Raw genomic sequence first — 25,496 nt, forward strand, 5'->3', positions numbered from 1 at the left:
AGCAGAAACTGTTTTAATAGCAATGGAGATAATTGACATGTTATCTGCTTCCTATCTCAGCTATTCCAAATGTATAAACCACTGGCTTCTTTAGAAAAGACAGAAGAACAGTAATATACTTAGATACTCTTCTCTTCTATACTGCAAAAAAAAAAAAAAAGGGGGGAGTGAGAGTACAGCTCCTAGAGAAATTTCATATGCAATTTAAATGGGACCACAAAAATAAACCCAGGAATGTTTTCAGAGAAATGCAAATGAAGCCAAAACCTAACTGAGTTTACACGTACAAACGTCAAAATAAACACACCACCAGGAGGCACTGACAGCATTTTGTTTTTGGTTTGGTTGAGTGTGTCACTAAAACAATAGCATCTAACAAACAGGTGTTTTATACGTTGTCAACAGACTTCTGAGAGACAAAAAGGCTTTTTACCTTCCATAGAAAAATGGAATTTTTGAGCAAGGCAAAGATCTGCTCTACAAATCACTAAAGATGAGGCAAGTTTACAGTTTGCTTGATAAACTGACGAACGAAAAGAGGCCAGGATCGTGAAATACTCAAACTCTTTGAAACTCAGCTTGAAAAACTATATAATTAAACCGTAAGGCAAATGGTCAAGGATGGTCAGCAAGTAAGGAGTTAGGAGGTAAGGTCACTTCCTTTGCTCTTTCACTTGGTACAGATGCTACTTATGATACAAGAGTCCCATTGATGAGCATCATTATATACAAACGCAACATAACAGAAGAAGCATCCTTGTGACATTTTGCTGGTTAAGTGTTCAAGAAGTTGAGCAAATATTAAATGTGCACACTTAGAATTTTAGCACATTGAGAAAGGCAAGTTAACAGAGAAAGTCTCCAAGTCACAATAGCGTGAACGTTTTAACTGCTCTAAGTGCTTCCCAGCTCTGCACTTGACTCAACCTTCTTCCAAACAGGAGGAAACCATTTCCTGTTTCATTATAAAATACTAACGTAGAACAGCACGTCAGCACCTTCTGGGCGCTAAAAAGGTCTTTTCCCTTGTATTGACTGAGCAGCCCTCTTCAGGGTGGGTCACGAGCCCTCTCGGCACTGACGGGCAGAGACTGAGGACATACTGGCTATGTGCCACTGCCCAGCACAGCCTTGCCTTGAAGGAATTGCGATTGCACATCCTTCCTTTAATTATTCTCTCCAAGATTTTCTTCTCTAAATCTCAGGGATTGACTCAGCAAAGCCCTGCACATTGGCTTTAGTGGACTTTCCAGTTAGTCATAGGCAATGGGCTGACAGAGCAAGGAAGAAGGCGGCCAAGAGGAAAAGGTTGCATGTCCAGGCAATTTTGCACCTCTCCCTAAGAACGCAGGAGGCTCTTTGCAATCTCCTTTCCTTACTTTCCAAATTAAAAATGGCTTTGGTCCCTGGGGCACAGGTATATGATCAAGAAAATTGTAATGCTCAAAGCAAGAAAAGAAAAACCATCATTTTTGATGTTAACGTGCCTTTCAGAGTGTGACAGCTGGAAATGGTTAAAGGCAGGCTGATGTGTTAATGTTGGAGAATGAGGGTGATTAACTGCGACTCCACCTACCCAAAACCCTTGTTAAAATCATACTCACTTTCCTCTGTTTCAGTCACAGTTCCTCTGTGTTGGAGCCAGTTCTCCTTAAGACTGAATTGGTGGAAAAGGGCTTTATTCTGTGAGAGGGGAGAAAGAGAACAATGAATGAATGTATTCCTGCCCTTTGGAAAACCACAGCTGTTTACAACATGTTCCAAAAGAGCTGGCCAATTTTTTCTTTTTAATATGAAATCCACCCATCCAATCTTAGAGGAATAAACTGGGAGTTGCCTCTATTAATGCATGTGGAGGTGGAGAGTCTGAGCACTATGACAGACCTTGGCCAAGGCCAGTAGTAGGCAAAAAGCCCCTATAATTATTCCCTGCGACATCCTGGAGAATATCGGCATGATTTTTACTAGATACTACAAACATCCACAGATTCTTCTCCTGAAAAAGACATTGTTTCCACATCCCAACATCAACCTTGCTTTTGGATAAAGCAACCTTGAGATGGTTTCATACCTCTGCTGTAGTGCAAAGACTTTCTTAAGGGAAAAAGCTTCATTATTCAATATGATTATCCACCTGACACATCAGCTTCTACAAAACTTGTGCCTGACATCTCATTTGCATTTTTCCCCTCAAGTCGAATAGGAAACACATTCCCTCTTGCGCTCCTCTGTTTTTCTGTTGTGTCAGAAGTGCAAACCTTTTCCTTACAGGACTTCCTTACTCTTGCAGTCAAGATTCTTGCCTGGGTTTTTTCCTTTTTTGCATTGACATTTAAAATTCAAATTGATATCACTCTAGAGACACTGGGGAAACTCTGAGATTCCAAAATGCACCACAAAAATATGCAGAATGTCATAATGTCAAAGGCACATGGTGAAATCGGATCTGCACCAGCACAGGGAAACTGAAGTGCACAGGAGAATGCCGGCAAGCCGCAGCCCCAGGCTTCTCCCACCACAGCCCTGTTCTGCTTGAGGTGCTGTTCATTTTAATCACGAAGAGATGCCAAAAGAGGCTAGGCAAGGTCTCCAAACCAGATCACTGCACTTCAGATAGAGAAGAGTCTGCCTTACCTTCCTTTGCGGTGAATACTCATCCACAGTGCTGAAAGGAAGAGGACAGGAAGTCAGTCTTTGTCTCAAACCCAGAATAACGCAGTTATTGTCATGGAAGACTAATTTTCAGGCACTGGGCAGAGGTTTTTGCTTTTCAAAAAGATGAAACACATTAATTTACAATGTATAACATGCTTGACATCGGGCTCTAGATTTCCAGTGAACCAGGAAGAAAAAAACCTATCTACTTAACAGGTATATTTTGCTTCCTACCCCCAGAAAGTGAGCAGTGAGGGAAGAACTGGATTTATTCAGTCCACAAAAACTCGAAAAGTTTTCTCATATGTTAGCAAATTTTAGGTGAAATTATTGTTATTCAGATAGCTAAATACGTCAGCCAAGGCACATCTAAAAGATAATGTTTCTATGTGGACCTGAGGGACATTCCGCAGGTCCCTAGCTCAAATTTTACTCCAGAATCTACAGATATTTCATAATTTTATACCAAAAAGGCAAGAAGCATGCCTTAATATCATTTTCTTGTTTTAATCTATTATCTCCCATTTTTATGTGTTTTTTTAATGGAATGTATTAAATGTATTAAATTCCATTAATGCATTTAAACCTACGAAACCATGAATTAAAGTTTCCCAACAGGCCTGACTTGTAGCACAGACCAACTTCTGGGGGATTATTTTGATTTAAAGGCTGTCTTCTTTTTCTTTTTTGTTCATTTGTGCATATTTTCACACTAGTCTTAGGCTATGGAAACTTACTGTAGTGTAAATTGTGATGAAAGAACCGCAAAATTCACAACACATTTCTTACACACTGTCCTAACTTGCACCTCATTTCTCAATTTCTAAATGTGTGATTTTTGTGATGGTGGACTAAGGGTTACATATGATTTGTTTTCTCTCTAATCTTAATTTATACACACATTTAATTTGCAACAGGATTTCCCTTTACTAAAATTAAGTCAGGCTTTAAACGTCAAATCAGTAATCTGAAAGGCCTGAACCAACATTTTCTATAAGAAATGCATTTGTGACTACTGAAATCTTAGAAGTTTTTAACAACTTGACAAAAGATGTGTTTCACATTTACTAAGTAGAAACTACACTGTAAATCAGAGAACATTTTTTCCCTTCAGATTAACTTTGCAGCTGTATCTGAAAACTGAAGAATGACTTGATGTTTTCATTTACCAAAATTAATATGGAGAGTTAGTGGTAAATCAGAGTAAAGTCAGGTATTGGCAATTTGAAAGACTAATCAAAGACGTTGAGGATACTTGCACATGCCCAAAGTCACTGAGTAAATGGTTTTCTTTTTTCTTTCTAAATTGATAAAGAAACCTCAGGGAATCCATAAAATTGAGCTTTTAAAATGCTCCATGACTTGCTGCAACCTATTTATAAAACTTTTTTCCTACTCCATTAAAGCCTCCAAAATGACAAGTTCAATATTTACACTTTTGAAATTAAATAATAATTTATTAAATTATTGTTTTTGTGTATCCAGGTTATGGCTCAGCTTGTTTCTACTGTATCAAGCAGGGTTAAAAAAAAATAAAAAGTCAAAATGAGTTTGATTTAGTGTTCATTCATTTTGAGATATAAAAACAAAATACACAATTTGCTACTAGAAAAGATAAGGAATCAAGATGAATCCCAGATTCAAAATGTTCAAAATGAACTGTATAAGACACCTCAAATTCTGTCACATTTGCTGCTTTCTTTCCTTAATTGCAATAAGGAAAATTAAATACTTACTGGCGACGGTGCATTCCAAGTATCTTTTGAAATTCTTTCAATTCTTTTTCAAGTATTGGGTATTCATATACATCATCCAGTACATTCCTGTATATGGTCTGGGGGAAAAAGAAAACTGGCAACTGAATTGGTTTAATGCCCATTTTGTAAGGATTAAGACATTCATACACTGGTCATTCTGCCCAGGGAAATAACGAGGAACCCAGGACAAGGGAGGGAGTTAAACCAGGTACCATGAGACCCTGAGTGGGATTCCACCTCTCCTAGCCCCTCACTCAACTGGCACGGCTCTCTAGCAGCTCTTAGGGGCTGTAGGAAGGGAGTGCTGGAAACTTGGAGATCTCTGGCTCACTACTCAAGATTTCTGTGCCTACTCTATATTTTAAAAAATAATATCCATGGAATCACTTGGTAGGGAAAAATCAATTGAATTACCCAATTGTTTTGAAAATAGTAAGTTTAGTCAAAGAGTTAGTCAAAGAGTTGAGTCAAATAACATTAGTTTAGTCAACCAGTTCTTAAGCAGGTGTCTAAATGATATCTGAATTCTGAATTCAAAGCGGTTTCCTTCATGAAAAGCAGAATCAGTTTAGACACTTGACTATTCTGGAATAGAACTCTTCCTTGCACAGATTCCATTCTACCCCTTCTCTCTGTTAACCTACACACCTAGTATGGTTTTGGTGGCCAAAGGACTCCAACTGTCTACAGATTATCTCCAGAGAATCATCTGTGTTGAAAAGCCTATTAATGATTAGAAATATATCAGTTTATCTAACTCCAAATGTAAATCTAGGTTAGTATCTCCTTTATAAGTTATTATTGCTTAAAATTCTCGAAATACATCATACTCTGAAAAAGGTTTATAATGTATATATTATCAATGTAGTTTTTAAATGATAAAATTTTATCTAAATATTGTATATATGAGACTGGTTAGTCCAAACTTTTAATAAATCTCAACATATTAAATAGTATCAAGTTTTAAAGTATGTTTTATTTTACCTTCCTTAATTACTTTTTTGCAATAAAAAATTCCCATGAATTATGTACAATAACCTTAAATTAGTGAATGTAAAATTTGCTGTCTACATTTTTTCATAATGAATGATTTAAAATTAAAAGAAAATTTCTAACTATGTACAGAGTACTGGGCCTCAGAAGTCAAAATAAATGTATACTTTCTTTGAATCACAACTTGAATATCACAAAAAAGTTGAATGCTACCCAAAATGAGATTTTTTTAATGTATAATTGAGAATAAAATCTGTTATTTGGCATCAAAGAATATTTGGAAGTATTACATTACCTTTAAAAACATTTTTGAATGTTCATCTTCATGTAACCAGTCTTTGTACAGAGCAATCCACTGGGAAACAAGATGTAAGACCTTACGTTTTCGACAAGGAACATCTGAGTTTTCTTCTTTGCCCTGATACTTCTTAGCAGAATAGGTGCAAATGGTTAAGAAAGAATATTACGTTGTTGAAAATGAAAATATATAAGAGATCCATTTATTCTTGCTAAAGCATATTTGCCAAAGAATCTACTAGTATCTAAGCATGCAGGAAGAAAAGAACACTTGTAGGGAGAGCAAAAGGTGTGCACTGAGAAAAGCAAAAGTAAATGGAGAAAGATGATTTACGTACACTCAGTGGCAGGCCATGAAGATCAGGGTTAGACAATCCCATTGACAGAGCTGACATACTTCCACAGGCAGCACAGGTTAACACCACCTCAAAGATTCCAAGGGTGGCTCCAAGAGAAGATCTGGCCTCACTACATAGGTGAACATTATTTCCATAATGGTTAGATCAGAACGAGGCCAAATACCCTTTGATCCTCAGAAATTCACATTCTGTAAAACAAGTTACTTCTCAAGTAGCCCCCAATAAGCCCAGATTTCTAGAGCATAATTTGTGATATGATTCAAATGCCCATGCCTGGGAATTCACTTGAAAAAAAGTTTTGGATGAATGTGCAAACATAAGAAAAAAAGACTGCTAATTTTCATTTTTTACTGGAATAAAAAAAAAAAGAATACCCTAAATGCCTCAACCACTGAGGACAGTTAACTAAATTATTACATGTCCACTTAGGAAGCTATTCGGCAGCCATAAAAATGATGGTCCAGCAGTATATTTACTGATATAGAACATGCACAACATACTGTTGAGTAGAAAGCAAGTTAAAAAAAGAATATGTTAGGATGATCCATTTGTATTAACAATGCTTATTTATGTGAATAGTTTCATTACGTGGAAAAATATATATTGAAAGTTAACACAGGGTTCTCAAGGTAATGAGATTTCAGAGTACTTGAATTATTTTGTAATAATAAAATATAAATAATTATAAATTATAATAATTATACTCATAAGAATTTCCTAATTTGTATACAATGACCACATGTTAACTATGTTGTTAAAATTATACAAAAATTACAATCTCAAAGGCATTGTGCTTAAAGTCCTAGGAATGAGATAGAAGCATGGTGTTTTCCAAACTGACTTAGTGTTTTTGTCCCCAAAATGATCATTTCTGAGTATCTGGACACATGGAGAGCTAACTAGGAACAGGAAATGCTATGGTACCAAACACATGTAGGCTTTGGTATTGTTGGACAGGATTCTATATTCTTTAATGCTGGTATATAATTGCAAAATAGGAATAAATTCTATATCAGGCTTTGTAAATATATTAAAACATTCAATCACTGTCTCCTCAACTTTCGAAAACACATTAAGATGATCTGATTTCTTTCATTTCTACCTATGAAATAAACCCAAGCAATACACAAAGAATCTGTTAAAGTATCTATTTCTTCCAGTTTTTCACTTAGAAGGCAAACTATAAAAATTTATTCCACATTATTTCCACTTATACAAATGTTTTCTTCTTTTCCTGTGAATATAATGGCTTCAAATAATATAAAGAAAACAATCTGGAAAATTAAGAAATACTAACAACTTCTTTCTTTAGGTCAGCATGTGTAAGTGAAGAGAGCAGCTTTTTATTAAAGCTGCATATCCGTTCTGCAGTTACGGACCTGCAGGATAAAACAATTTCAGGGACTGAAACTTCAACTCTCTTCTCCACCCATAGTTACTACCATTTATTTGCTTAATCTTGTTCTCCATCCTATAAGCTGTATTTTTAAAAATATTAACTGATTAAATTTGCAGTTGTTTTATTCTGGTTTTCTGTATCAGGGTATATTCATTCTTTCACATTTTTCCCATGCTAGATTTTACTGATTTATAAATTTTGCTGAGAGAGGGGAACAGTGGGAAGGCATTGGGTGAGTTATAACCTCAGTGTAATGCACTGAACATTAGCCAACCTAGGGCTGTGAGCTTAAATAATGCTATTTATAATGCTAAAAGCTGAAAGGTATTAAATCCTATTGCAATAAAAATATCCATCCAAGATATCCAGACATAGCACAAATGCAACTAATCTATAAATAATGTGCAAAAATGATGGGGGAAAAAGCAACAAAAAATAGCTTGGACCACTCCTTAGAAGTTGATAGTAGCGGGATAGAAAAGGTATCTTCACTAAGATGTATCTAAAAATACTTGGATTAAATATGGATACTGTAGTTTTGTTTGTGGCTTGTATTACTTCATAAAAGGCAGAGTCTGCAGATATACAGAAATAGCCATGTAGGAAGACTCCCGGCTTAAAATGTTCTGGATTTCATGGGTGTTGATGTTTAGTAAAATGGCTGCTAAGAATCAGAACTAAATTTTCATATAAAATGTCTTAATCAAAGATGCAAAACATGTTTATAGGGCCAGCCGTGGTGGCCTCATGGTTAAGTTTGGTGCACTCCGCCTCGGTGGCATGGGTGCAGAACTACACCACCTTTCTGTCAGTGGCCATGCTGTGGCGGTGGCTCATATACAAAAAGAGGAAGATTGGTAACAGATGTTACTTCAGGGTGAACCTTCCTCAGCAAAAAAACCCCCCCAAAACATGTTTATATCTAAGTAAAGTTGTAGAGATTCTTTAGGGAAATTCTATGAGGTATTGAATTAGTCAACAATAATCACAAATAATATAAGGATCATATTTGAAAACAATAGTTTGAAGGCATCTAATTTGCTGTAAAATAAACTATGTTATTTAATGATGGTAATTCCTTTGGAAATATATTATTAAAATGTAGATAAAATTAACTCATAGATATTTTTCTAAAACATTTTTAAAGAAGGAGAAATTGAAAATCTTGTACTTATTACTAAATTTCTTAGTAACACCCCACTTGAAAGCTGTGGAAGAAATCTGTCTTATTGAAATTTTTTTAATTCAAAATAACTAATAATGTTTCAAGATCAGTTTTATGAACTGGTTCTAAAAAGTTTCAAAATATCTCTAGCTTGGCTTAGCCATGCAATATAGTAAAGGACTAAAAAGTAATCACCATTTCTAGCTTACATATTTATCAAGAGAGATTTTAGTTCAATTATGTCCTTGATGGAGTTGTAGAGTACTCGTTTATAGGAAAGGCCTGTCAAGTGGGGAGAAATGTAACAATTATCCAACAGGAAAAGAATATTACCAAGACCATTATCATCAGAGTTCAGTAAAACTTCAGTATATACAAAAAAAAGTCCATCTTCCTAAAAATTTTCATATGGGCTCTAGTGGAACCTTTAGTTGGGTTTAATAAAAACCTAACAGTTAACCGGTTACTTAAATGCTTCTGAAGCTGCTTCCTTAAACACTGTGAGGTAAGAAGCCCATTTGCAGACTCTGAGTTTACTTACTTGGCTTAGCTTTTTGGCCTTTCAATGTGTCTATGTTGCATCTCTTCTAGTTAGTGGATAAAATCCTAACACTTCCTTAACTCGTCATTAACCTTTTAATCACATCCATCATTCTAAGAGAGCTGGGACAAAGCTCTGAAAAGATGACATTTGATTACATGGGGTAGTTAGACCTCCCATATGTGGGGAATGGCTTGTCCCCTGGGACATTTGCCCAGAAACATGACAGCACATATGTACATTTTCACACATATGTGGTAGAGCACTAACTGACTGCTTGTCTCATAAGTTCACTTATTGCCAATCCACTCTACCTCTCGATTCTGGGGTTTATTCAGTAGGCTGAATTTCCCTCCGGGTTTCTAAAGACTTGAGACATAGGTTTGAAGATATAATATAAATAGTACAATTTACCCGCAATGTAGAATGTGAAAACAGCAGCTCTGCATTTCTACTTCCCCCTGTCTATTCTGTCTCATTTCACCTTTTACCTTGGATATCATTACATTAATATTTAACATATCCACACTCTACTGTGGGTTGAGTAAATTAAGAAAGGCAGTTAATTCCTAATGTGAGACATCTGTCGGAGAAAAAGCCGACACAGCATCCTGAAGTTAATGAAGGATATTGCCTTAACAGCGCCTGGCACAAGTCATCAGTCGTCATGAAGACAGTGTACGTGAGAAGGAAGTCATCAAGGAGGGTCTCTGCAAAGGAAGAGAAACAAACACAAGGTAAGCAAAGCGGTAATAAGAAAGGCAACTGCTCATCCAGGCCCAGAACAGTGAGCACAACAGAAAGATGATAAATGGGAGTGGTAGTGGGAGGGGTTTGAATAGGAGAATTTTAACCACAAAATACATTATTTATTTTTTGTAAAGATTTTATTTTTTTCCTTTTTCTCCCAAAGCCCCCCAGCACATAGTTGTATATTCTTCATTGTGGGTCCTTCTAGTTGTGGCATGTGGGACGCTGCCTCAGCGTGGTTTAATGAGCAGTGCCATGTCTGCGCCCAGGATTCGAACCAACGAAACACTGGGCCGCCTGCAGCGGAGTGTGTGAACTTAACCACTTGGCCAAGGGGCCAGTCCCTACATTATTTATTAAAGTTAAGATTTTTTAAAACTCCTTACACAGAATGCTTCAAGCAAGGAGATTTTTTTGTTGTAAGGTTCTCTAAATATACAACTTTTGTCATCTTTTTTTTTTCCTTCTAAAACATTATTTCTATTTGTGGGTAAAGACATTATACCGCATAAATAATGTGCTTTTAAAAATAAATTTTAGAAGATTTTTCAGGTACATACTCCAGTCCTACAGGGAATGAAGCCTGCATGTTCTAATAAATTAAGGCTTTCTAAAGCCATTTACCTAAATCTAGGGCAAGAAGAATGGATAATAAAACCCAGAGGACACAGAACAGGTTCCAAGGCCATTCACCTTTATCTCTCAAACGCAACTGTAAGACGTTGGGAAAGTGGTGAGTGATTTTCTTAATGCTGTGAAGAGAGACAGAGCTGAGTCCAGTTAAAAATGGAGAGCAGGTACAATGAATCACAACATGTTCCTTCCTAATTCCTTTTCTACCTCTTCAACAAAAACAGGTTCCATTTTTACTGCCTCTTTATCTTGAGCATTGTTGGAAAAGTCTAGCTTACATGTAATATGGACCTGCTAAACAGGCAAACTCTGACCACCAATATAATTCCAAACTGATAGAAAAGATTACAAGCAGAATGCAAAATGGAGCTTTTGCCATAATAGTCTTCATCTAATCTCCTTAACTTAAAATTCATTTTACTATATGATTTAATTTTTGTATCTTTTACATTCTGGACATCAAGCTTTTAGTTATTTGAAACAGTAATAAATTGTAAGAATAATGAGCTTGTATACTCAATAGGATTTATGCTCTCTAAGATCTACATCCTAAAAATGTGTAAGTAGACAGAATTACCCAGTGCAGAGCATGACAGCTCAATGTTGAAGACTGGAAAAGCTCCAGAATTTTTAGAAATAACCAGTAACATTTACTTTAAAAGCTGATCAATGAGAAACAACAAGGCTATGTTTATGAATACAAAACTCTGATATAAAAGTTGTGAATGACATCTACAGTCCTATTATCAGCTGCAATGGTTACTTTATTTCTATATTTTGTTTGGTTGCAGAACATCAAGATAATCCTGATCCACACAGGGAAGTGGTTGTAAATCGTATTGTTTAAAAATAAAAAAAAAAAAAAGCTTGCTTTCTAATTGCAAGATATTCTTTTTTTCTTTGAGAGATTGGCACCTGAGCTAACATCTGTTGCCAATCTTTTTTCTTCTTCTTTTCCCTGAAGCCCCCCGAGTACATAGTTGCATACTCCAGCTGCAGGTCCCTCCAGACGTGCTATGCAGGACACCACCCCAGCATGGCCCGAGAAGCAGCGCCATGTCCACGTCTAGGATCCGAACCCATGAAATCCTGGGCCACCAAAGTGGAGCCCATGAACCCAACTACTTGGCCAAGGGGCTGGCCCCAAGATATTCTTAATTAAAATAAATCAGAGGTGTTAATGAAGAGTATTAAGGGAATTTTTTAAAAAGATATTTATTTATGATAAGAGCATTCCTTATTAAAAAAATAAATTTGACAACTGGCACCTAAAATGTAAAATAAGCCTAACTTAGAATATTGTATCACACTGCAATATGCCAACAGTCACTGGTCTAACTTAGAATGACTCTATGGCAAAAGCAAGTTCTCAAACAGAAGTGTCTGGGACTTGCTGGGCGTAAACTAAGTCCAGTACAAGAAAACTGTGGGAATGCGGTGGGTTGGACAATTTAACGTGAGTGGACAAGCATAGCCTGCATTCACAGACGAGCTAGGCGCTCTCTACTAGAGTCCCTGTTTACAAAAGTTACAGGTAAACTCTGACCTCCAATATAATTTCCAAATTGATAGCAAAGATTATATGCAGTTTCAAACACTTGCACAAAAAGGCAGGTGAAGCTTTATTCTAAGATCTGCCCCGAAACCAGTTAACCTGGCAGCACAAGCTAATCACCAGTCAACTGCATGAAAAATTTGGAATACATATTTGAAACTTTGTGTGTCTTTTATTACAGATTTAAAAATAGTTTAAATTAGCATCAAACAATAGCATAATGCCTGAATTCTCAGGATATTTTACAATACAATTTGAAAACTGTCACTCTGGGACGCTACTGAACAGCAATGTTCACAAATTCTCATATTTCTCTATACTAAATGTGGTTGATGAAAATCCTCAACTTCTCTGGTCTGATCAGAAATGGAGTCTTTTTTGTATTCAATGTTAGATATAGGCAGCAAGGACCACAGAGTAGCCTAGAATCTGTTTTAGGGTTTTCAAGGGGCCCTTGTAGATCAGACAATATACAGAATGTCACCACTGGGGGACAGCCCTGAGAACCTCACACATTTAGCATTTAAAATGCTTGATGTGATACACAGGTTCAGACTCTTTGGGATGTTCTTACACTTAGTTAATTTAATGAGGTTGGAACTACATTCTAATCAAGATTTACTCCATTAGTAACTTTGACATAACCAGTCATTCCGTCCCGGAACAGCCTTAGATAATGAACTGAGTGACTATGAGAGTGGCTGGATGATGGCAAAACCATTTGGAATTCAATTCAATTAATTAGCTCATATGACAATATTTTGTTAAGGGCTTTGACCCCGAAATGCTTATTTTCCTCCAAGCTACTACCACATTTAATATTCAACAGCATTTACCTAATTATCTCTCTAAGAAATATTAATTAAAATAAAAACAATGAAGCTACATAAAAACATCTTTAGTTAAAATCCTAATGAATAGAATAGCTAAAAATTCTAATGAATAGAAGAGAATCCCAATACTCCTAACTCAAATCTTTTTCTATTTAACACCATACTATTCTGAACATTTTCTCTAGATAGAGTTTTCCTTTTTTTTTTTCAGCATTGGTATTTTTTTTTGCTGCACATGAAAGTAATTGAGCGATATAGTCAAAATGACACACTTCAAATAAAAGTGCATTTTATAATAGCTATGCTTCAAAAAAGGCTGTCCCATTGGTATTTAGAGATATTTTTAGAACCACAATGGCTATATAAATGATCCCCTGAAGACTATTAGCCAACAACAGCCATTTAGAAAGACTAGCAAATCCACTGGCATCCACATTAAAACACTATAATTATCTATTATGTTATACAGTGCTTAATTAATAGTAATTTAAGACTCTGGGCAGAAAAGTACCTTTGTGTATAAAAGCATTTTTCATTTAAACAAACTCATAGTTGCCGTATACACTAACATTTGAATAAAAAGATTTATTCATTTTGATTTCTAACTGGACAACCTAGGTATTAATATACAAAAAACTTTTCTTTGAAATTCTATTCATTAAGTCAATCACTAAATCTAATCCCAAGATCTTGGCTCATCACTGGCAGAAATATTCAGCTATCCTTTTGGGAATACCACCCTCCCCCAAAATAAAAAAAATATTTTCATAGTGGCTTTTTTAGATGCAGGAAGTACTCTTGCAGTATAAAAGTAACACGTGATAACCAAAACTGGAAAGCAAATAGTATTACAGTTTTAAGTACTATGTAACTTGAAATAAAATATATCAATGTGCTGTTAAAATCTAAAGGCTTGATAGAAATGGCTCTAAAATTCATGTTTATAATTAGCATAATGATGTTAATATAGGACTTTTCCCTATCATCTGGAATTGTTTTAATTTTAAGGTATAAGAAAAGAATTGTCTACTTTTATTTGATTCTACTTGAATGTATTTTTCTTTTATGTATAAATTAAAATATTTTCTCAGTCTCATTTTAAGAGTATCAAGCACTAAAAAGTTCCATTTTATTTCTGCAAAACCCAAGTGTTTCCAGAGCTTCCTAGAGTTGTGCGGAAGGTAGCACAGTAATTGGTTTGCCACAGATCCTTTTTAGAGGGTTCTGGCATGTAAATGTAACCCAATCAGAGGAACTGATCTAAATGTTTTCAAAAGGTCTAAATTTAATGGGATTTTTTTGGGTAAAAAATAAAGAAACATAAAAACAAACCCTGAAGTCTAGAAACCATAAGGAGTACAGTCATGCTTAACAGGGGCTACGTTCTGAGAAACATGTAGTTAGTTTCGTCGTTGTATGAACATCATAGAGTGTACTGACATAAATCTAGATGGTATAGCCTACTACACCCCTAGGCTTTGTGGTACTAATCTTATGGGATCACCGTTGTATATGTGGTCCACTGTTGACCAAAATGTCCTTATGCGGCGCATGACTGTATAGGGTTACTTAGGAACAATTAGCGACATCTGCTTCAGTTATTTTTCAGCACTCATAAGCAAAATGCACTGCAATAGTGAAACCATTCACCTGTTAAAGTGAATTACCAAGAAAGAGAATGAAAAGAATTTTGCCAGACAACTGCCTATATCAGCCATTTAATCGAAGTATGGTAACGTGAATAATCAACATTTCTGTACTAACTCATATTCCCCAAAGCACCGTTAGCAGATTTGTTTCACCTGTATTTCTACTTCAGATGCAATGGAATTTAAGGCACTCTAAAATATGTTCTACTTAACCTTTATTTCAAGGAGCCAAGAAAAGCTTTGTACCTGAAAGGGCCCATCTGTGGCCCTGGAATGTTACAACTTACCATTCTTCTCTGAGAAGCAGTGCCAAAATGTACCAAGTAATTTGATTAAGCACAAATAAAAAAAAATTTAACAATCATGTTTGAGTCATAGGTTAAAGGGCTACACCATTAAAAGCTATGCTTCTTTCTGAGTGTATTTTACCTTTCTGAAAGCAATATTAATGACCTCAAGTGCAGCTGTTTATCACAGCTTTTAAATTCATTCAATTTCTGCATATTTTTACAATTCATGAGAGTAATCCTTAGCCCTTCTACAACCACCAAATCTTGAGAACTAATTCAATTTTTCCATACTGGTTGCATAAGAAATGCTTATTCATTTAATGCTGTTTCTACATCAAATCTTAAAAGACACTCCTTTAAGGAGAGGCAATTACTACAGACAGGGTTTAGGTGGCACTCTTCAAATAATGAAATCCAGTTTTACTTTAATTTGTAGGATTTGGGAATCCTAATCATTCTTTCTCTAGGAAAGATGTACTTGAATACAAGAGGTATACGTTCTTAGCTATATTACATCTCATGTGCTGCTTTTTAAAAATGTCACTATAAGGAGCTTAGAGTAATAAACATAATGCTTGCCCACCTTCTCCACACAAAAGGTCATGTTTGCAGGTCGCCCTGGGGTTAAGAGAGGTGGACAGGCCTTAGGAGCTCCTGCTGTCCCAGTGCCAATCAGCTGCTCTCAGCATCCAGGCACAATTATAACCCATTTGTGGCTCACACCTGTGTCTGCCAAGCTTGCTGGGAAGCTCAGAAAACAGTGTAAAGAACGCAAAAGGAATCAGAGAGCTAGCTTTCTACGTGGTAGCCTTAGGCATAATATTCAGCATCTTTGGGGCTTAGCTAAGTCACTTGTAAAGTGGATATCATATCCACACCTAGCAGAACTGTAGTCAGGGTTAAACAGAATAGTGTATCTACAGCAAATGGCAGAGAAACTGGCATACGCCAGGCACTCAATAAATACCACCTATTCTTTATTTTCATAAACTAATATTTAGATCCTGTCCCAATTCTCCAAGTGCCACCAACCAACCAACAAAAATTGAGTATTAAGAACTGACTAAATATAAGGCATTTGTTAAGAGGTTAGGGGTTGAGAGACAGGAAAGTGCAGAGTGAGTCATGGTTTCAAGCTCATAATGAGTGAGGAGCTGAAACATGTATCCCCATGAAATGAACTTAATGAGGTAACATTTCAGCTGAGCAGCACCAACCACAAATGTCGCAGGGGTTAAGGAGAGACTCCAATATGCCATGGAAGGATTACCAAACAGGTGGGATGACATGACCCCTAAAAACTTCCAAGAAGAATTGGTGGAGAAAGAGAGAAAGTAAATGTGAGCAAAGAAGTGAAGTGTGGGTGTGTCTGTGGCTGAGTCACAAACCTGGGGCCTTTGGGCCTTGTTTAGCCCTCAAAGATATTTTTTGTTAGATAACAATATTTAAAAATGAGATCTGGCAACATCAGGCCCACATCTTATATGGCAACCATAGTTCAGAGCTGAGTTATCCTTTTTATGCAGGGTGCACTCTCTGGTTTATATGGTTCTGCCCTAGTTGGCTTCCCTTGTACATATTGACTGTCTGTGGACAGGAGAGTTTGTAAGTCTTGGTCTATGGCATAGTTATGAAAGAGTAACGAAAGATATTACATGGTATAACTCAAACGTAAGGCTAGAAAGTAGATTGGAGCTGGTTCCTGGAGGGTCTTTGAGTGCTAGACTAAGGAGCTGGGGGCTTGTTCTATAGGAAAAGGGAAGTGAACGGAGATTATCAAGATGAGAAGTGACAAGAGATAGAGATTAAGCTTGCTGCTTCAGTGAAGTCAGACTGGACAAAGGAAGAATAAGCAGAGGGAGGATGAGTTTGCTTTTCAACACATTAAAGCTTGGGTTCCCTAGCTTACTTTAAGCAAAGCTATTGGGTAAAAACATAAAAAACCAGAGCTTGCTAAAGAGGGCTGGATAATGACAGGAGCTACTGTACAGTAGCCCCCCTTATCCAGAGGGGTATGTTTCCAGACCTCCAGTGGATGCCTGAAACAGTAGACAGCACCAAACTCTCTCTATATTATGTTTTTTCCTATATATACATACTTATGACAAAGTTTAATTTAGGCACAGTAAAAGATTAACAACAATAATAATAAAATAGAACAATTATAACAATATACTATAATAAAAGTTACCATAGATCTTAGCATCTTCAGTGTGATTTTTTTTCTTTCCTTATTAAAGGGAGCCTTTTCACTTAAAGCAAGCACTTTATGGCTACTCTTTGGCATATCCAAATTGCCAGCATTACTACTCTTGTGCTTTGGGGGGTTACTTGAACACAAGCACTGTGATACCATGACAGTTGTTCTGATAACACAGATGGTTACTAAGGGACTAACGAGCAGGTAGTGTATATAGTGTGGGATATGATGGACAAAGGGATGATTCATGTCCTAGGTGGGATGTTGCAAGACGGCATGAGATTTCATCATGCTACTCAGAAGGGCGCACAATTTAAAACTTATGAATTATTTATTTCTGGAATGTCCCATTTAAGGTTTTGGGACAATGGTTGATTGCGGGTAACTGAAGCCGTGGAAAGCAAAACCACGGATAAGGGGGGACTACTGTATAAAGAGAGGCTGAGAACAACGTGAATTTTCAAATACAATCCTAGGAAGATGTAAGCAGTGATCTTAGGGTTGAGCTGGGGTGGATGTTCACATTTGGACAATGGTAAGAGAAAGACAAGTTACAGAAGAGGAAAACAGGAGAGAAACAGGAGAATTGGGAGACAGAAATGTAACAGAAGCAAAAAGAAAGAAGGATTGGAAAAGAGAGCAGATCCTAAGTGTCAAAAGTGGCTGGAAGGAGGTTCATAGACTGAGCATTCAAAGGTTACTGCATTTGGTGTGTGGATGGTCCCTGGTCTGAAGGCTTTAGAGAGATACACCTTGGTAAATCGTAGGAGCATGCTCTAGTTAGGCTGAAAGGAACTGAGGATATTCTGATAATCAGCTCTCACACCATCTATCACACTGTTTTTCCCCAAAGACTCTTCTTGCAGTTGTACAGCTCATTGATTAGTAACAGCATTTGCTCTCACAAATGACCCAGGAGGAAAAATTTCTTCATGATCAGTGCAAGTACCATTTTATTTAACAGTATAGATTAGAACATGGGAATTGTCATGGGTATAAAGCCTTCAATACCAATCTGCCAGCATCTACCAACAAAAATTAATATCTGGTTTTAAGATTCACCCAGTCTAACATAAGTGACCTCTCCAAGTTGCTCCATTTAGTATGATTAACATCACATACTGCATTCTTAAGATAGACACTATGGTCCTAAGTGCTTGCCGATTAAACATTCTAAAATTTCATGAAACAAAGAAAAATTAATTTAAACATTAAATCTTAAATCACAAGTCTCAGGCATAGTTTTTCAAGGAATAACTCTAACTCTTGAATCAACTTAGGACAAGTATGATATATATATATATTTTTTTTGCTGAGGAAGACTAACCCTGAGCTAACATCTGTTGCCAATCTTTTTTTTTTTCTTTTTTTTTTGCCTGAGGAAGATTCAACCCAAGCTAACATCCATGGCAGTCTTCCTCTGTTTTGTATGTGGGTTGCCACCAAAGCATGGCCACCAATGAGTGGTGTAGGTCTGTACCCGGGAACCAAACCCAGGCGGCTGAAGTGGAATGCACTGAACTTAACACTAGGCCATCAGGCCAGCCTCGGGACAAGTATGATATTTTTATCTCCTAAGCACCAAGAAGAATCTGTATTATCAACTTTCTTTCAAAACTTGAAAAATAGCACCAGTTGAATGTTAATTTTTTTTCCTGGTTATTATGAATCATTAGCACTGAGCTTCAGATAAGTAAAATTTTGTTTGTTTCTGGTTAACAAACTCTAGAGACACTAGAGAGAAGCTTAGCAATGGATAGTCAACTATTTTAAAGCTAAGAATTGGCATGATAGCTAGATATATTAAAGATAAGATATTGTACAAACTTACTAATTTAAAGTAAATACAACTAAGGCTCTTTCTAAACAATCTGGGACAAGATCTTACACAAACTGAAAACTTCCAATACAATAAAATTTACTTTAATGTATTGCCTGTGTTTACAAATATTTCTAGGACAAATATTTCAACCAGTGACTGAAAGCAGGCATGCCTTTGTGTTCTGGTTTTTGGAACAGTCATTCGAGTTCTTTTCAATAACACACAGTTGCTGTCTTCCTCACACAGGTGAAAGAGAGACTTGTGGTTGAGGGTCATAAGGAAAGATTTGGTCACAACTGTTGACTGAACACCTATCACTAAGGGTTGAGCACTATGCTCTGAGCACTGTGCTCTTTGAAAAAGACAAAATTGTAAGACAAAGTCTCAATGTCCACAGGGGTTTGGAAGCTGGTTGGTGAGATCATTAAAGGACTGCCAAGGCAGCCTATAAGCCCCAGGATGATGAATAGTCCATTCATGTGAATGTTTAAGCAAATCTCTGCCCACCACCACCACCCAGCACAAACGTTCCAGCCCTAGAGAGCCCCAAATGTGCTTTGAACCACATCCAGTGGTTCCAGCTGGTGGCAGCCTCAGTGGGCAATGAGGAAAAGTAGAGAAGGGAAGACAGTAGCTCCTCTATTTGAAAATAATCACAACAGCCACCTTTTTTTGACCACATACTGCATGCTGTACCAAGAGCTTTACTCACGTGATTTGTGCTCCTCATATCCACCCCAAGAGATAGGTCTTATATTCTGTTTTGTGAGATGATGACACCGAGGCTGAGACAAGTAAGGTGAATGATCACAGAAGTAGGTGAAGTAAGGTGAAGGATCCCCAGAAAGTTAATGTTGCAAGGGGCCTACATCCCAAGGTGAGCTGAGCCTATCTCCTAGGAGGCGGATCCAAATAGTCTGTATCAGGGGGAGGTGAGAGGAAGGGCAGGAAAGTCACAGAATCTCGAGTTTGGAAGGGATGAAGCGCCATTGATACAGGAACTTGGTTTTTTCATTGGCCTTGAATCGCCAAACACATGCCTACGAAGTTGTTTTCCATCTATGTGCCAGCGTGCTGGACTTCCTTTATTCCTACTCAAATTTTATTCTGTTTTTATTTTCTAGTGAACACCTGACCATAGCAAATAGATATAAGAGACTGGACAATTTACTTTTCTAAAGGTAGAACTGGCAATATCATGGAAGGATTAAGATAGTCCACAAATACCTTTTGTGGACTTTTAAGATGTTTTGGTGGCCAATTATACATATTTATATTGTTAAAAATTGAAATGTAAAAGCAGAAACTAAAACAATTTTTTTAAAAGGTCAAACCATAAAATTCTTCCTTTCCTTCTAAATAAACTTCTCAGTATTAAACATTACAGATATTGAAAGCCATTAGTCACGTTATATTTTGTTCACTCTTTCCTAAATCAAAAGAATTGACTTTCAAGTCAAGGTCTTGGCTGTCCCTCACTCAGTTATCATCTGCACGTATCAGGCCAACATCTGGGTAAACATGCCATTAAACAGGTATCAGTTACCACTGGCCAAGATATTTTCGCCTTTGGGCTAACGGCACTCATACAAGCTCCTTGGTCTCAGACAATTCTAATAAGTCAGTGTTGTTTCATTTTAAAATAAATGTACTACTCCCACACGTAAGAACATCCTTAGGCCTTTCTCTTAGCATTGAAATCAGATGATTCATGATGACTTGACCCACAAAGCAGATATGTAATGAGCAAGTTCTGAAATATCACCAAGAATATAAGATCAGAATTTATACAATTATATACTATAAGCTACTCCTAAAGAACAAATTTAATTTGTGCTATTGTTAAAAAAAAAAAAACCTCTTCAAAGCTGTAACATATGAAATATCTTAGTATATGTTTGATTTATTTTATGAAAAATATTTCTAATTCCTCCTAGGGAGACTTTTGGAGTAAAAGATGTAGAATTCTCAAACATGGGTTCAGTGGCTCAAATCAGACATGAGAAACGTACTTACAGTTAAGTAAACCTTGCATGTTAAGAATACATGAGATTATTCTAAATATTCACTTGTTGAGAAGAACATAAGAGCTAATCCAAAACACTTTTATAGGCTTTTTAAAAAATGATTATACAACGCTTTAAATCACAGTATGTTTATATTTCCTTGAAGAAACAGAAATATATAATTATGGCCTTGAGTCTAAAGTATCAAAACAAATTAACATGAACTTCCACTTATAAAATTATATGCCATTTTCCTTTCTTTTACGAATCAAACTTTGATTTTTCTGGGGCATATTGCTTCCCAGATATTTTAAAAAATAGAACTAAACAGGGGCTGGCCCCATGGCCGAGTGGTCAAGTTTGCGTGCTCCGCTGCAGGTGGCCCATTGTTTCGTGGGTTCAAATCCTGGGCGCAGACATGGCACTGCTCATTGAGCAACACTGAGGCGGCGTCCCACATGCCACAACCAGAAGGACCCACAACGAAGAATATACAATTATGTACCGGGGGGCTTTGGGGAGAAAAAGGAAAAAAATAAAATCTTAAAAAAAAAAAATAGAACAAAACAATGTATTTCCCAGCTTCACTTGCAGCTAAATATGCCCACAAAACTAAGTTTTGGTCCATGAGACAAAAGTAGAGCCAGGTGTGATAAACAGATATGTGTTCTTCATGACTTGCTCCATCCTGCTGCCTGGACTGGGATGCTGACATCCATCCTGGTCCCTGAAATGATAGTCAGACTCTAGGGAAATGGAGCAAAGAGGTGGAAGGAATCTCAGTCCTGGCTGATTTCAGAGTGGCCTTACCAGGCCTGGACTGCATTTCTCCATATTTATTTTCATATGAGAGAGAAGTATATTTATACTGTTCAAGTCACTGTTAAAATTTTCCTGTTATACGGAACCATGCCTAATTACAAATAATGCATACACACAGAAAATTTTCAGAAACTCAAACACATGATCAGTAATGTGATCTGGTTCTCAAGTTTCTCAATTAACAAAAGCATTTAAGGAAACATTTAAGGAAAGATAAGTATTGTGAATTTATCCTGATCTCACTACCGTGGATTTCTAGAACGTGTTGATGAAGACATATTTGCCTTGCATATTTTTGTTTTTGTGTTTTTTTTAAAAAAGAACACTCTGCCCAGAAGACTGTCAAATAGTGTAAATTATCATCATAATTCTGAGATGTACACTCCCAGTACGGCAGTCAGCACTAGAAGAATTTGAGCTTACTAAAATTTTCTACAAGTCATCAGTGGTAAATGAAAATGGCTTGCAATGCCTTCAAATTCAGATCAAACTGAACTGTGATGTGAGAGAAGATCCAAAATTAGGATGAAAAGATCTTCACTCTGTTCTTTTTTTCTTAACAAAACGTATGATGTGACACTAGATTTACAATATCTATAGCCTGCTACACAAAAACAAAATATGTGATATTAAGCAAGACAGGAAGAAAATTTAGGAGAAAAAAATCCAATTTGCTCTACGTGCTATGTAACTCTCTCTTCATAACAGGTATTTTAAAGCACACTGAAAGGGATGTATTAAGAAGGAAAATAGCAGATGCTTTCATATAAGAGCCACTATCTATCATGGGTCCTGACACATACACCCATTCCCCAAAACTACGTTCATTTTTAGACTGAGAATTTAAGTAGAAATATCTAGCCAGGTACACAGGGTGCAATTAATTTGTACTTTTCATCTTCACACTAAGAGAAGCTCATTTAAAGGATTAAAAGATTTAAAAGTTAGAAGATTCACCAAGTATCCTGTATGCTGAAGACAGACAAGAACAGAATGTCTGAAGCAGAAAAGGATACAGAATTGCTCTGAAAATAATTTTCTGTCACTATTTAGATTACAACAAGATATTTCAGTTTTCCATACTTTCTGTTCACCCATATTTAACAATTCTGTCTAATTTCATGTTTATTTCTGAGATTTGAGGGAAGGACTGCCAGCCAAGTAGCAGCCTTAAGAAGGAGGCAAAAACGCAGCAAACAGAATGAAAAGAATGGTTTCAATTGTAGAGCAAGAAAGCCCCAAGGGCAGAAAATGAGGATAATGGGAAATGGGAGGGGAAGGTTTTAAGGAAAAAGATTGCAAAGAGAAATGAGGAAAAGCTCAATTATAGGTATGTTAAAGGCAAAAATTCTCCCACTCAAAGAATATCTCTTTTAGACACGTGTTTGTCAATTACAGCAATTGTGTGGCATTGCACCCTTTAAATGAAGCAATAATTTGATTGAAACATGCTATGAGAGATTAACATGAAGTGATTATAATCAACAAATTATCATCCACTAACATTCCTTCCTCACTTATAAGATTATCTGAAGTACACTCTCTTACACAGACAAATCACTTGTGTAGTTTTCATTTTCTAATAGGAGGCAAAATTTTGTTTCAGGAAGATGTCGCAGTATTTTAAAATAAAGACAAGGACATCTGACGGTTTCACTTTAAATCCATCAACTGTCTGGGGAGATGACAAACAAGAACTCTGAGAGAGAGAAAAGAGAGTTTTTTCATCTTTCAACATTGTCTTAAATACAGTTTGTGTAATTTCAGTTGCTGATGTTACAGTGAAATTATGGTTTTGCTAAAATTATTAGATTGTCAAACTCACTATAAACACAATATCTCTTCTGTGTGAATTTCAGAATCTGTTGCTCCTTTCAATTTGCTGCTCCAAAAATGCCTGATTTGCATCACACATTTAAACAAGTTTCTGGAAATACAGGTAGACTCAAAATTACAAGTGTTTCTACTAAAGCACAATATTAAGTATGCAACAGACCCAAAACTCACCGAGAAAATATGGTAGTTTTAAAAACTTAAGAATTGAGAACAACATTTTCTTTTTAAAAGAACAAAACTCCATTTCCCTTTTAAAAGAACAAAAAAAGATAAAGATTTGCAAGAACAAAAATCAGCACCAAACTAACTGAGAAACTGTGCTACAGAGATTATACATATAGAACTAGATAGAACGGAAATAAAAGTAGCAGCCTTTACTCTTAAAGAGTATATATTAGGGAAATAGAATGTAAAGAGAAAATTAAACAAAGCTGTTATCTTTCTCAAATCTGTTTTTATGAGAAAAAATACAAGTTATATTAAGGATTTGTGTTTCAAAAGCAACCTTCATCCCATGTCAGACTAGATAGATTCAAGTCAGTATCTGATTCATACAATAATAAAACCAAAGACTATTAGGACCTCATAATTCTACATGAACTTTGTGACTTATTAGACAGGACCTTTATACTTTATATTTAAAAATAAGATTGTAATTTTACATACTCTGATTCTTTGAAAATTGACAATTCATATGCCAATTTATGGCAACTTTCAGTATAACCAGAATATTTTATTCGTAATACAAATACAAATAATGCAGCCATTCTAGAAAACTAGAAATTTACTGAGCTACAAAGAAAGAAATACCTAAGGTTCCTCACAGTCATTTATCCAAAAAGATGAGTATCAAATGGGCATCCGAGGTTGAGGGAAAGTATTTGAAGTGCAGCAAATTAAATGTAAATATGGCAAATAAAGCAAATAAAATGTGCCAATGTTAAAAAAAGAAAGTCCATTCATTTCTAAGTTTTTCGTACTGGCTGCAGTTTACACAGGGAAGCCCCTCACGGTTCAGGGTTGAGGAATCATCATCAGGATCGATTTTACAGAAACTAGCAGTCACGTGCGTGCTTCTTTTAGAATACAGCATGAAGGAAACTTGGAGAGACCCTCTATCTCCCCTCCAGCTCTAGGACAAGGCCTTCACCGTAACCCTTCACAAAGCGGTTGCTACTTTCCTTGAAAGTATTCAAAGAAAGACTAAAAACTCTTGTTAAGACATCCAAGTTTTTCAAAATCCTTAGTCAGGAGGCTTAAGATCTAATTTCTAAGGTAATTCTTGCCCTTGGTCTATTTCATTTTCCATTTCCTATCTGCAGATCCTCTTGAAATTAATTTCCCGTAGCTGTACAATACTTTAGTTTGTTTCCAGTGTACTCTAGACTTACACTTGAACTCAGAGTACCAGAAGAGATCAGTGGCGTAAACATGAAAATGATGCAATTTAAAAAAATGCATTCCAGTGATCCATCCTCATTCTAAATAGGGACTGTTTCCCTGAAAAGCATGCTGTATACTCCTACTTATCTCCTTATCCATTAGACATCTTCCTTTGCCCACTGGTTATGCTGTAATGACAACCTCCACACTTCCATTATTAATCAGTGTATGTTAATGACCTTATGCTTCAGCTCTGTCTCACTTCATTTCACCTTGCTTCATTACCAACAAGAGTTTAATTAACCCACAATCTACTGGCAGTGTAAAAGCGTCAATTCCCTTGTTACCATACATAATATTGCATGTTCAAAGGTGGTATGAATAGATTAGTTCAGAAGATGAACACCTCAAATGAAATCCAAAGTCAAAATCTGATTTTTAATCACTTGTCAAATGAGTGCTCTGATATAGCATCAGCTGGAACTAGGACCCTTCCTCCACACCCCCCATCTTTTGTAACCTTCTCGAAGTAGCTAGCTCACCCAGTGGCC

The 25,496-nt window shown here is 36.4% G+C and overlaps 1 protein-coding gene across 4 annotated transcripts in view; it reads right to left on the reverse strand.

Moving 5' to 3' along the window:
- Positions 1–25,496, reverse strand: part of RAPGEF5 (Rap guanine nucleotide exchange factor 5) — a 227,598-nt gene that overhangs the window by 36,586 nt on the left and 165,516 nt on the right. For all 4 annotated transcript variants that reach the window (XM_014830572.3, XM_044766055.2, XM_070510112.1 and 1 more), the window contains 5 exons: positions 9,798–9,876; positions 5,701–5,845; positions 4,392–4,489; positions 2,635–2,665; positions 1,605–1,683 (listed from right to left, as the gene is read on the reverse strand). In XM_014830572.3, coding sequence (XP_014686058.2) covers positions 1,605–1,683; positions 2,635–2,665; positions 4,392–4,489; positions 5,701–5,845; positions 9,798–9,876 — 432 coding nt within the window. The remainder of the gene's footprint in view (positions 1–1,604; positions 1,684–2,634; positions 2,666–4,391; positions 4,490–5,700; positions 5,846–9,797; positions 9,877–25,496) is intronic.

The sequence above is a fragment of the Equus asinus genome, chromosome 1 (assembly GCF_041296235.1).
Source record: "Equus asinus isolate D_3611 breed Donkey chromosome 1, EquAss-T2T_v2, whole genome shotgun sequence".
Lineage (NCBI taxonomy): Eukaryota > Metazoa > Chordata > Mammalia > Perissodactyla > Equidae > Equus > Equus asinus.